The 12,462-nt window shown below is 48.9% G+C and overlaps 1 protein-coding gene across 2 annotated transcripts in view; it reads right to left on the bottom strand.

Moving 5' to 3' along the window:
* IPPK (inositol-pentakisphosphate 2-kinase) overlaps positions 1 to 12,462 on the bottom strand; it is a 47,806-nt gene that overhangs the window by 11,823 nt on the left and 23,521 nt on the right. For both annotated transcript variants that reach the window (XM_082655938.1, XM_082655939.1), the window contains 5 exons: positions 10,679 to 10,737; positions 10,171 to 10,243; positions 6,432 to 6,711; positions 4,349 to 4,499; positions 3,504 to 3,606 (listed from right to left, as the gene is read on the bottom strand). In XM_082655938.1, coding sequence (XP_082512064.1) covers positions 3,504 to 3,606; positions 4,349 to 4,499; positions 6,432 to 6,711; positions 10,171 to 10,243; positions 10,679 to 10,737 — 666 coding nt within the window. The remainder of the gene's footprint in view (positions 1 to 3,503; positions 3,607 to 4,348; positions 4,500 to 6,431; positions 6,712 to 10,170; positions 10,244 to 10,678; positions 10,738 to 12,462) is intronic.

Below are 12,462 nucleotides of genomic sequence, written 5' to 3'. Positions count from 1 at the left end.
ATTTAAATACATGTTATTTTATGACAAAATACTTGCCTTTTTTTTCCTCCCCATTTATATTACAGTTAAAACTATATTACAGGGGCTTCCCTGGTGGCGCAGTGGTTGAGAGTCCGCCTGCCGATGCAGGGGACAGGGGTTCGTGCCCGGTCCGGGAAAATCCCACATGCCGCGGAGCGGCTGGGCCCGTGAGCCATGGCCGCTGAGCCTGCGCGTCTGGAGCCTGTGCTCCGCAACGGGAGAGGCCACAACAGTGAGAGGCCTGTGTACCGCAAAAAAACAAAAAAAAACCCAAAAAAAATCTATATTACAGTTAAGATGTGTTTAGGTAGGTTATATTATCTATGAATTTCATTTCAAGATAGTAAAGGGGCAGTTACAGTATTTGCTATAGAAAAAGAGTGTTGGATCTGCTAGGACTGAGAACCATCAGTTTAGGGGTCCAGAGATCATGTAAAAGCAGAACTTGGAAAGAAGCCCTAAACACATTTTGTCAACCCCAAACCAGACCCCCTGGATATACCCTCCTCTACCTTCCAGATAAGACTCCTGTGCCTTGCCCACAGCAATCACCGTATGGGCCCTTGCAGCCCATTCCAAGCCATTGTGCACCAGTATCAGTTTTCTAGATTGGGATGAGAGCTGTGGTGTCTGGCCCTTTATAGAAAAAGTTTGCTGACTCCCATTATAGAATACTAAACGATAGTCAGAAAGCAAGAATTACACTGGGCTGCAGTCTCCTGAGCTTCGAAATAAATACAATATTCGCACCTCTCTCATTTCATCAGAGGTACAAAGCTCAATTAGATAAACAGTATTCATGAAAGAACTTTCAATAGTCTGTAGCCTAGGAATATTCTCAACCTGCTCCCCCAGCTTCAGCTTCACTTCCACCTTCTTCAGATTCCAACTAACAGAACCTAAATCCCTAAAACAAAAAAGAGGCAGACCCTTATATTCCAACACAGACAGACTTCAAGCCATGTTAGGTTAAATGCAAGCTAGTGAAGAACACGTATAATGTGGATAATCCCCCAAATGGTATGAGTGAGTGTGTGTGTGAGTGTTAGTGTGAAGTTCTGAAAAGATACATACTGTTAACAGTGGACACCTATTGCTTGGGCAGGAATAACATCACATTTTTTTTTTTTTTTTTTTTTGGCGGTACGCGGGCCTCTCACTGCTGTGGCCTCTCCCGTTGCAGAGCACGGGCTCCGGATGCGCAGGCTCAGCGGCCATGGCTCACGGGCCCAGCCGCTCCGCGGCCTATGGGATCTTCCCGGACAATATACTCACTGCTTGAATATTTTTCATTAAATTATTTGTTTTGAGATAATTGTAGGTTCACATGCAGGTGATCCTGAGTGCCCTTTACCCAGTCTCCCCCAATGGTGACATCTTGCAAAACTATATAGTATAATATCACAGCCAGGATAGTGACATTGATACACTCCATGATCTTATTCCAATCTCCCAAGTTTTACATGTAGTCCTGTGTGTTGTGTATGTGTATTTTATCACACATGTAGGTTGATGCATCTACCACCACAGTTAAAATACAGAGCAGTTCCATCACCAGAAGATCCCTCTGTGTCGACCTTTTATAACCACACCCCCTTCCTTCCACCTCCTCCCCATCCCACAGCAACCATTCATCTTTGTCATTTCAAGAATGTCATTTAAACAGAATCATAGTGTGTGATCTTTTGGGACTGGCTTTTGTCACTCAGCACATTTCTCTGAAGATTCACCCAGGTTGTTGTGTGTATTGAGATTTCGTTCCTTTTTACTGCTCAACGGTTCCAGTTTACGTAAGCTGTTGTAGGCCACCTGTTGACAGACACTTGAGTTGTGCCCAGCTTCTAGCTATCGCAAATAAAGCTGCTATGAACACTCCTGTACAGGGTTTTGGGTGAGCCTGAGTCTTCCCTTCTCTGTGACAAATACCCAGGAGTGCAGGTGCTGGGTTATAGGGCACATGCATGTTTAGCTCTGCAAATCTAGTTTCTCTGCACCAGCATTCAGTGTTATTTCAATGTTACTATTTTAGTCATTCTGATAGTTGTGTAATGATTGCTTGAATCTCTTACAAGATTATGTTTACATATGAGGTTTAAAAATTGCAATAAAATTAAAAAGTAATCCATGCTTATTTATTACAATTTTGAAAAATATAGAAATGTGTAAAAAAGGAAGTAAAGTCCTATGCTTCTTCTCTTGAAAAATGGAATACTGATACTTATTACTAAATCAATGTACCCAAGTTGCAGACAATGCAGGGCAGTCCGTCACTCTATTCCGATAGAGGCCCCCTTTTGGGTCTCTCCCCACCTTGAGGACAGCTCTATGCCCAAGCACCTCAGCTAATTCCCTCAGGGCCCTTGGCTTTGGAAGGGACCTCCTCAAAAGCCCAACAGCTGCAGAAGAGGGAGCACCCAACCTGGGAGGGAGGGAGCGCCCACCCAAGGACAAGAGTGAGGACTCTTAAAAGTGAGAACCACAGACACATCGTCAGGACCAGGACAGTTAAACTAAGGGCTCCAGGGCAGCTGCCCAGAGGATGTAGAGAAGGTCATTCTGTTTTGTTCCTACCTTTTTGTCACTTTGCTCCCACTAGAACAGTGTTCCTTAACCATTTTAGCAAAACCTTTGACAGCCCAATGAAGCCTATGGCTCCCTCTCAGAATAACATTTTTAAATGCAGAAAATAAAAAACAGAGGCTTGACCATGTCAAATACCGAACTATTTTTTAAAACAAATATATTATGTAGTATTACATAACAAAATCTCAGGAGTGAAGAATATAAAGATATCATGAGATATCTGTAGCAACTACAGTGTGAAATTAAAACGTCTGATTTCTCTAAATGGCAAAGTTGGGGGTCCTGCTGACCACACAGTGGTTGTTGCCACATTCATAATGGAAGGAAACACTAATTTCAATCAGTGGTTAGTGAAAACAAAGATGTAATTTTTTTCCTATCCAAGTTCATGGAGCCCCTGAATTCCGATTTTACAGAACCGGAAAGAATGGGATGAGGCCTCTTTCCTAAGAGATTCTCCCAGGGTGACCCTTGGCCTGAGGTATGGGGAGGAAGGAAGCCAGCCACACACAACCACAGGTGGGGTCCAGGCCTAGAGTCCCACTGAGGGCTGTAAGGAGAGGAATGGTTGGCGCTAGCCTGTTCTAAGGCTGCTAAGAAGGAAGCACAGAGCAGTGGCCTCAGGTCCTGGACCCCAGTACAGGGAGGGTGGAGAGAGGGCTGAGCCCTGGGTGGCCTGGAGCCAAGTGAACACAGGGAAATCCTTCCTAGAAACTAAGTAACGTTATTACCACCCGGCCCAGTCCATCTGGGGGAAACTTTAGCCACGTTTTTTTAATCCCCAATTTTTCTGCTTTAACCATCAGGGGTAGGTACTGGGAAACACTTCTTAGGAAAACCCCGAGTTAGTGTTAAGAGCCTAAGAAGCATGCAGTGTGTTTCTGGAAGGATCTACCCACCTTTGTCAGTGCAAAAGCCACTGTGCCATCATCCTCAGTGGAAAGATCAAGCAGCCTCTGGTAAAATGCTTCATCATAAGGCCCATCTAGTTGCAATGTTTTTCTGAAGGACAAAGCACAAAAAAACAGGATAACAAAGCTGCCTGGAAATCGTTTGTTAAACTGTTAGCAGTTTAAGAATCATACATCTGGTTTTAAAGAACATTAATGGATTCATCTCTTCCTGATGCTAAACTTCGTTATGAAGCGTCTTGCAAGACCAGAACCAGGAGAGCCAAGGCTGAACATCTCTTGTTTATGACAAATGGTGTCCAGGTAAGAGATGCTAGTGAAGGGGTGCTAGGGAGGAAGCGAAGCCAGGCCTGGGCAATGGCCCCAGCCTCCACCACATGCCACAGGTGTGGACCCTAGCAACCCCCATCAAGATGGCCAGGAGATGGACAAGGCAGTGCCTGAAGGCCAAAGCCCAGCGGCGGCTGGGTGAGCACGGCTCACTGGCTGTGGAGCAGCACTGCCCCCTGCAGGCTCAGCCCAACTCAGGACATGGAGCTGCCTAATGCAGGGTTGTCAGGTTCGCAAGATGTGCTTTTCCTTTCTAGAAATGGGCAAATGACCACTGATCTGGCAGGACCCTGGTCCTCCTTCACATGGCACTGAATCTCTGGGCCGAGCCTGGCATCTGGGGGCAGGGAGGGGAGGTAGCTGGGGTGAGTCATCCTCCTGGGAGGCCAATGCTGTCCTCCCACTGGGCCGACCTGCTCCCCTCATCCCCATCTTTCCCTCAGGGCTGCTGGGGCCCCATGTGGGCCCAGAAAGGGCAGGGGAGCCCTGGACCTGGGCCTCACCTCTCCTCAGGAAACTCCTCCAGGTACCGCTCAACCCGCCGGTACAGAGGGTAGAGGCCTTCGATGTCCAGCAGGTCCAACATCTGCACCTGGAGGGTTTTGTACAGAAGACAGCCCTTCGGTAACCCTGAGCGCTCCGGGGTGTTTTTTCCTACCAAGAACATCAGGGGAAAATGAGAGGTTTACTGTCAAGGACTAAAGAAGGTGGCGGGCACAGGCCGCACCCTGCCTCACGGAGCTGCTGGGGCTGGGACAAGCAGACGTTCAGGACCAGGCACAAAAGAAAGGGAGGTGACCCACACCTCACTCTGTGCCTCTCCTTCCTCTCAACATCCTTCAACCTCCATCACACCAGCCCAGATCTGAATTTAGAGAGATGACCCTCAGTCTAAATAAGACAAGACACAAAATTTAAAACGACCATGTTGACATCTCCAAAACTGCAAGACTGCATCTGTGGAGCCCAGAGCCACAGCCCGTACTGAGAGACGAGTGACCACACTGAGCAGGGAGCTGTCATGGCAGGGATGGTGCGGAAACAAGGTCCATTCCACACTCGAGCATTCTCGGGCCCCTGCCATGCACCGGGGACCTCGAGGGCTGGGGAGACAGAGTCCCAGCCCATTTATCCCACCCTTCAAAGAAACAGCCATGTCCTATGAACAAACAAATATATGAGTATGGGTCCAAGTCACAGGGAGCAGCTGTGGCCATGTGCAGTTCTGACACTGACCTCTGACCTCCCCTACCTCTGGCAAAACATGCTCAGTCATGTAAGACAGAGTGAAAGTGCATAGGCCCAACTAGAAGGGATTTGTTAAAATTATAGGCTATTCATACAGTGGAATATCTACCTCATGGTCAATAAAATTGCAAAAAATACAACTGCTGATACAGATACAGATTTATACTAATCAGGCAAAAATATCAGGTTACAAAATAGTATGTAGAACACATTGCACATCCCATGGGTCAGGTTTATGTCTGTGTACATACGCAGGGAAGGTCTGGAAGAAAAGTCCACAGGTGTCAACAATGCCTCAGACCAGTGTCCATCTGTGTGTCCTTCCAAACACGTTCCATCTACTTAGCAGTTAAGTACCCAAATATGGGCATAAGTTTACCAAAATTGTCTGAAACGACTAGGTATCACTTTTGCAACAAGAAAAATACCCACAAAATTCATTTGTACTAAGAAAAATGCGAAATGGGGGACAGAAGAAGGGTGATTTGTGCTTAGGAAGCTGTATGGCAAAACAGTAGCACCTAAAATCCACGCAGGAGCAGGGCTACCATCTTCCTATGTCACATCCCTACGGCCATCCTCAGAGGCTCTGAGAACCCACAGGGATCATCAGCACAAAAACTGAATAATCTGAATCTTCCTGGTTGGCCCCTCAACATAAGCTTCTGGCTATGGCTCCGCATGCCACATACTTGAGTGTGTTGTGGAGCCACCAGCAGGCGACAAAGGTGGCAAACGAGGAGGCCATGAACATTCATGGCAAAAACCCAAATCAGTCACCGGATCGCCCTGAAGTCTGGATGCCCACTGAGTCAAAGTCAGCCCACAGCAAGTCTGTGAGGAATGGGGCCTTGAGAAGGAGGCACCCAGAGCCACAGGTCCCTCACGTCTGTGTTCACAACTTGTCTGCAAACTGCCACCCACTGAGGCCACCCACCTGCCCTAAAGGGCCTTGCACTGTGGGACTGCAACATTCTGGGCCTCAATTCTTCCCATCTAAGAAAAAGGCCAAGGAAAACCTATCCCCTGGGTTGGAATGAGATGGAACAGGACAATGTAGAGAAAACACTCAGCAAACCACAGAGGATGCACAGATGTGTGGGACGATATCTAGGGAAAACCCTATAGCCCAAATGTATGCTGCAACTTATAAACCCAGATAGGAGATGAGAAAGGCAGTAACCCCACCTGGGGCTGAGAGACAGGGAGGCCCAGCTTTGGGGAGCCCTGACAAGACTGAGGCTGCTCCCACAGAAGCTCCGTGAGGCCAGGCAGGACCTTCGCAGGCCATGCCACAGGCTCTGCTCCCCCTGCACCCAGCCCACCCACCAGGCCTACCTTGGCAGCGCAGGCTCCTGCTGAAAGGGCTGGCTTCACAGATGGGTGGGCCCCGCAGCCCAGGCCCCGACCTGAGGGCGCCCGCCCGGCCCTTGTCCGAGCCACTCAGTAGCACCCGTGTGATGACACGCACCAGCTCCCGGATCACGGCCCTTGTGCAGTGGGGCCCACTGGCCAGGCCATTGGATGGGAAGAAGAATGGCTTCAGGTGGTGTGCAAGTTCACTCCAGTCAGCCACAGGGCTGCGGGCATCTTTACAACCATAAATCAGCTCACCATTCTTCAGGAAGGGAAAGAAACAGGGAAACGTCAACTCCAACAGGCCAGTAGGAAGACACCTCCGTCCCCATCCACTAGACAGGCCAAAGGACCGGACATTTTACATGCCCCCATTTGGGGTCTCGGCATACTGCAGCCCTCTGGGGAAACCCACCCTCATGTACCATGTCACTGACCAAGAGAAAAATCCCACTGGAACATGAAAAAGGAGAAAAGTTCTCAAGAACCAAAGATCAGAGCCCTGGGTCTGAGATACAAACCTTCAGACCAGAACACCTGGGATGTTAGCAAGCTCAAGCAAACTCGGCCCAAAGCACAAACTCCCAAAGGCCCTAGCCTGTTACGCAAGAGGCCAAGTGACACTACTGTGCTATTGAGGGACACACGGTGTCATCTGACCCTGAGCAAACTTCTCGGCCAGTGTGGACATCGGCCGCCAGCATCCCAGAGGGCTTCTGTCCTCTGCGAAAGACTAAGCCAGGCTCCAGCCAGGGTGGGTAAGGCCAACAGCATCACTAGTGTAGAAATCTTCATCTTTGAGGCCATCCTGCCTTCTAAAACCAAGTCCAGCAAAGAAATTCCTTATGGCACCAATGTTCCCAGGGCTACATGAAAGGATGCTCAGTGGGTACAACCCTGTGACTTTTACAGGGGTCTGCGGTATCTAGGAGGAAAACCCCTAAGGAAATCCTGGTCCCCACACTCTGAGCATCAGCCAATCCCAGGGGAGTGATGAATCCCTTGCCCCTAGTTTCCCTGTCTGTGAGACAGCGTGGTCAGCAGCCTCCAGGTAGGTCCCCAATGGCCCCCATCCCTTGACACTCATACTCTGTAGTCCTCTCTGCACTGTGGAGGTTTGGTCTGTGTGACTGAGAATACGAGCAGAGCAATAGCATACCCCCAGCAAGATTAAGTTATAAAAGATGCTGTGGCTTCTGTCCTGATGACTCTCTTCTCAGATCACAGCAGCCGCACTGAGCAGCCCCGTGGAGTCCCACATGGCCAGGAACTAAGGCCTTCTGCCAATGGCTGTGGCGGCGCCATCCTAGGAGCAGAGCCCTGGCCCCAGCTGAGCCTTCATATGGGATGCAGCCTCAAGAGGGACCCTGAGCCAGAACCAGCTATGCTGCTCCTTAATTCCTGGCCACAAAAACTGAGATGATAAGTGGCTGTTATGCAGTAGTAGATAATACGATGAGGACGATCCCTGCTCTGCCCCCAGGTGGCAGATGGGGGGTCAATTCAACCCAGTTAGAAGTGTGGACTGGACATTCCTCCCTCAGCAAGTTCCCGGGATTCAGCAGCATGATGCCTCCCCTGGGAGCCCCCAGTTAGCACCATCAGAGTTCACAGATGTGGGTGTCCAGGGAGATGGGAACACCACTGTGGCCACTGCTGGCCAAAGGACCAGGGGAAACCAACAAGACATGCTGACCCTTGAGATGGCCTTACAGAGGGAGGAGGGTGCGCCAGGCAAAGGAAAAGCAGGAGCTCCCAGGAGGAAAGCAGGCCAAGATGGAGTACCAAGCCAAAACCAGTCAACATGGGTTGCAACCAGGAGGTAGGGCCAGAGTTTGGTTTGCGGTCCAGTGCAAGGGCAGCCTTAGCCTACCGTGAAACTCTCTCCTCCAGGCCCATAAGCAGTTGAGTGACCCCTGGACAACAGAAGGTCTCTTCTCCCCAGTGTGTGGAATCCAGGTAGATGGGCATTTTACATATACAAATATGGTTGCTCAAGCACCTCATGTGACATTTGGCAGAGAGCTATCGTCTTGGGCTCTGTGACAACCCCGCATGTCTCCCACATCTCAGAAGTGTCCAGTATTAGTGGACAGAGCCACAGACTTGGAGTCTGTGAACAACATTCAGACAGACAAGGAGAAGGCTCCAACAACAGAAAGCACGGTGGCAGCACCGACCGTGGCCCACGTGGAATTTCACAACAAGGGAAGGCGTGAGCTTCAGAACCAAGAGAGCTTGCTCCTGAGGGATGCTGGCACTTGCAATAATGTACTGACTTGCCCCGGGGATTATTTTAAAAAGCCATTCCGTGTCACTTCTTTTAATCCATCTCTTTTGAAACTATTATCTCAACCTCTGGATTTTCTTCCCCCAGCTGAGTTCAACAGAAGTAGCAGATAGCCAGGGTTCTCAGTCCCAGGTCCCAGGCCCCAGGACAGGTCAGCTCATCCAGGGGCCAAGCCAGACTCACCACTCAGCTTAAGTGTGGGCCAGCCTAGGCGGGGGCAGTCAGAAAAGGGTCCATTTAGGACAAAATGCCAGCCTCATTATAGGTTCCAAATAAATCCCCAGATGAAAGGGAACTTATCTTTAGGATTTAAATATACAATTCCTGAAGTCTTTATAAGATTTAGAAATAAAAACTGATTTTAAAATGTCCTCTTTTTCTAGATCTGGGAAGGTGGAGGCAGACAAGGTAAAGTTGATTCATTCTGACCAGATTTTTGAACCATGGGGGGAAGCAAGGCAAGAATAGGCTTCCCTCCCAACTCCTCTGAGCCCACTTCTGAGGGGCATCCAGTGTGCAGAACAGCACTATCCACACGGAGCAGGACACAGAGGGCACAAGGCTGTCCACACCCAACAGCCCTGCTACTCCACACAGATCCAGAGCCTGTGAACCTGGAGCCTGTCACAAACTCTCGCTTATATGTCATACTTAATAAGAAGATAACCAGGACTGGGGGCAGTCAGTGGTAAGCAGAAAAGGAGGTGGCCAGGGGGATCCCAGGGGACACATTTCCAACACAGGCCACACCAAGCCCTCCTTCAGATCTGGGCCCCTCCTCCCCTCTCCCCGCACCCCCTCTCTCCACGCTCCTGTCCCTCAGCCTCTCCTCCTCCTCCCGCTAGCAGCAGGCCAGGGGACCACAGGGCCTCAGCAAGTCTGGTCAGGGTGCCGGCAGCAGGTGGCAATAAGGAAGCAGAAGGTGCCAGTGCCAGATGGTGAATATTCTGCATGCAGAACCGTTCCCATGATCAGGATGCAGGACTCTGAGAACTCACTAGTTGACAAGGAGATCCCCAAATTATAAGCTCCCTAAGTTACTCGGGAGGAAAGGCACAGGTGTGGCCATCCTCTAGGATGCCCTGCACCAGCTCCTGTTCCCATCTCAACCACACAGGCTCCTGGGACGCAGTCAGGGCCATCTTTCTCCAAGAACCAGAGTCAGGGTCTATGTGTCAAAGGAGCCCGAGGCCACCCAGTGGTCAAGGAGTCACCAGCACACATCCCAGGAGTCCCAGGATGACATGCCCATGAAATGAGGCTTGGAAAAAGGACCCAAAGTATCATGCTAAGCCAGCCCCAGCCCAGATGCCCTCGTCTGCAAGGTCACAGGGCCCTGTAAAGGACCAAAGCACCATGGGTTCATCCAGCTCAGTTCGGACACCAACAGGCCCCACCCTAAAAGTGCCATAAGACAGAAGCAGCTCTTACCTTAAAGATCTTTAAGTTGTTCTGTGCCTCCTGTAACAAGCTTTTCAAAGCAAAGTACATTCTCTGTTTATTTCTAAAAAGAGAAAGTATTATTGACAGAATTAAAGCAGACTTTGCAGAGAAAGTATTATTGACAGAAGCAGACTTTGCATTCACCTGCCCGTGGCTCAGGGGACATGCCCAAGAGCTGCCACTCGAGGTCTCTGAGCTTTGCAGATTAAGGAGCTGCATTCTCCCCAGCCCTACTCACAGAGGTACCCCCATCCCTGCCCCTAATCCCCACCCTGCTCTCTGCCCCTTCCTCTGGCAATACCTTCCCAGCCACTGGCTCCCACAGGTAATCTGCAGGAACCTATGGAGGCAACACTGACCCTAGGCAAGAACCCTGGGCCCTGCTCAGGGCCCTGGCTGTCTGTAGTCAAGTAGCCCCCACCTCACAGAATGCGGCCCACTCCCATCCCCCACCAAGAAAGTCAGCACTAGGGACAAAGGAGAAGCATTCACTTACCCTGAGTAGAGATCAAGGGGACAATATTTACTTATCTGCTTCCACTTCCCAGTTGCTACCTGTTAAGAAACCACCACATGGTATCAATGAGTGGACTGGGGGAGCACTCCAACTCTAACACACAAAACAGCCCAAGTGACTGTGAGATGACCAAGGCAGCTGAAGGGCCCAGCAGATGACACCACCTCCAAGTGCACATCACTAGCTGGGGCAGGGGGCTTGACTGTGACCCCAGGAAATTTCGGCCCTCCTCTGAGAGCCTCACGTAGCTGCCAGCCCCTCCACATGAGCAGAGAAGCGGCAGCAAGCACCTTTATAAGATGACATGGCTGAATTTTGGTAATCAGATGAACAAATCTTTACAATTATAATATCCAGAAAGGGGAGGGTGCACCCAACTAGCAAGTTCATGTTGTCAGCGAGGAGATAAATTGGTACAACCTTTTGAAAGACAACTTGCTGGTTTCCATCAAAATTTTAAATGTGCGTGCCCCCTGATTTGGCAAATGTATGAGGAATCGCTGGGTCAAGGATTCACTGCGACCTAACTGTGACAGCAAGACCTAGAAACAACTAAATAAATCAAAGGACATCTGCTCGTATGGGCCAGGACACAGCAAGTCACATGTTGAATGAAGGAATGAATAAATAATATGCAGCCACTAACAGAAAGAGGCAGAGCTCAAAATCACCAATATTTATTCAAGGGAAAAGCAATTGGCAGAACAATGCATATGAAATCACTTTTGCTTAAAAAAAAAAAGGATATGTGCATCTATACATGCCATGTATGTAAATATGCACTGAAAAAGCCCTGAAGGATCCACAACAATCAATCTCCAAGGATTATTTAAGTGAAAAAAGCAATTAGCAGAACAATAACTTATGGCAAGACTCCATATTTGCTTTATAAAAGTGTATGTGTGCACACATGCACGTGTGAGCACACATGAGAATATGTATATGGAAAGGCATCACCTCACTTCCACTTGAATAACACGTATATTTTTGTTGGCACAGAAAGAAGTCTGGAAGGACATGCAAACTGACAACGTGAGTTACCTCTGGGAAGGCAGGAGACCTAATTCATAAAATTACATATTTTATCAATTAAACAAGCAGGTATTATTTCATAGCAAAAAAAAAAAAAAAACAGTTCTTAAAAATCCATCATATATGTTGAAAATGAATCGTAACAATGAAAACCATCTCCTAAAGGGAATGGCTCACATACCTTCTTTTTCCTAAGAGCCTAGAAAGTTATAACCCCACAAAGAAAAGATGGACTAAGGACCTCTAGAAATTCTCTCCCCCATAAGGGCAAGGGGAAAACTGGCAAAAACAGTCAGGATCAAAATTTTCAGAAACCAGAAAATTAACCTAAGGCTTACAACAATCTGGAAAGTATTATACAAGAAAAATGACCATATCTAAATAAGAACAGTGAGCTATGTGGCACTTTTAATGCCTTATTCTTACCCCTTCTGTCTAGCACCAAGGGAACCCTAAAAACCAACATCCCCAATCACAGTGAAAACAGAAGTGTGGCAGCCACTGGAGAAGGCTAAATGGTGTAGGAGCTTCTCCAAAGCCTCATTTCCAGAGAGTGGTCATTATTTGACCTGTCTCTTGGTTTCCTGTCTTCACTTACTTGACTCAGAGCTAACCAACTACAAAAGGGGCATTTTCGGGCTTCCCTGGTGGCGCAGTGGTTGAGAGTCCGCCTGCCGATGCAGGGGACACGGGTTCGTGTCCTGGTCCGGGAAGATCCCACATGCCGCGGA

Source organism: Grampus griseus (assembly GCF_964374135.1).
Source record: "Grampus griseus genome assembly, chromosome: 6".
Taxonomy (NCBI): domain Eukaryota; kingdom Metazoa; phylum Chordata; class Mammalia; order Artiodactyla; family Delphinidae; genus Grampus; species Grampus griseus.
This window is presented reverse-complemented; position numbering and strand designations above follow the sequence as displayed.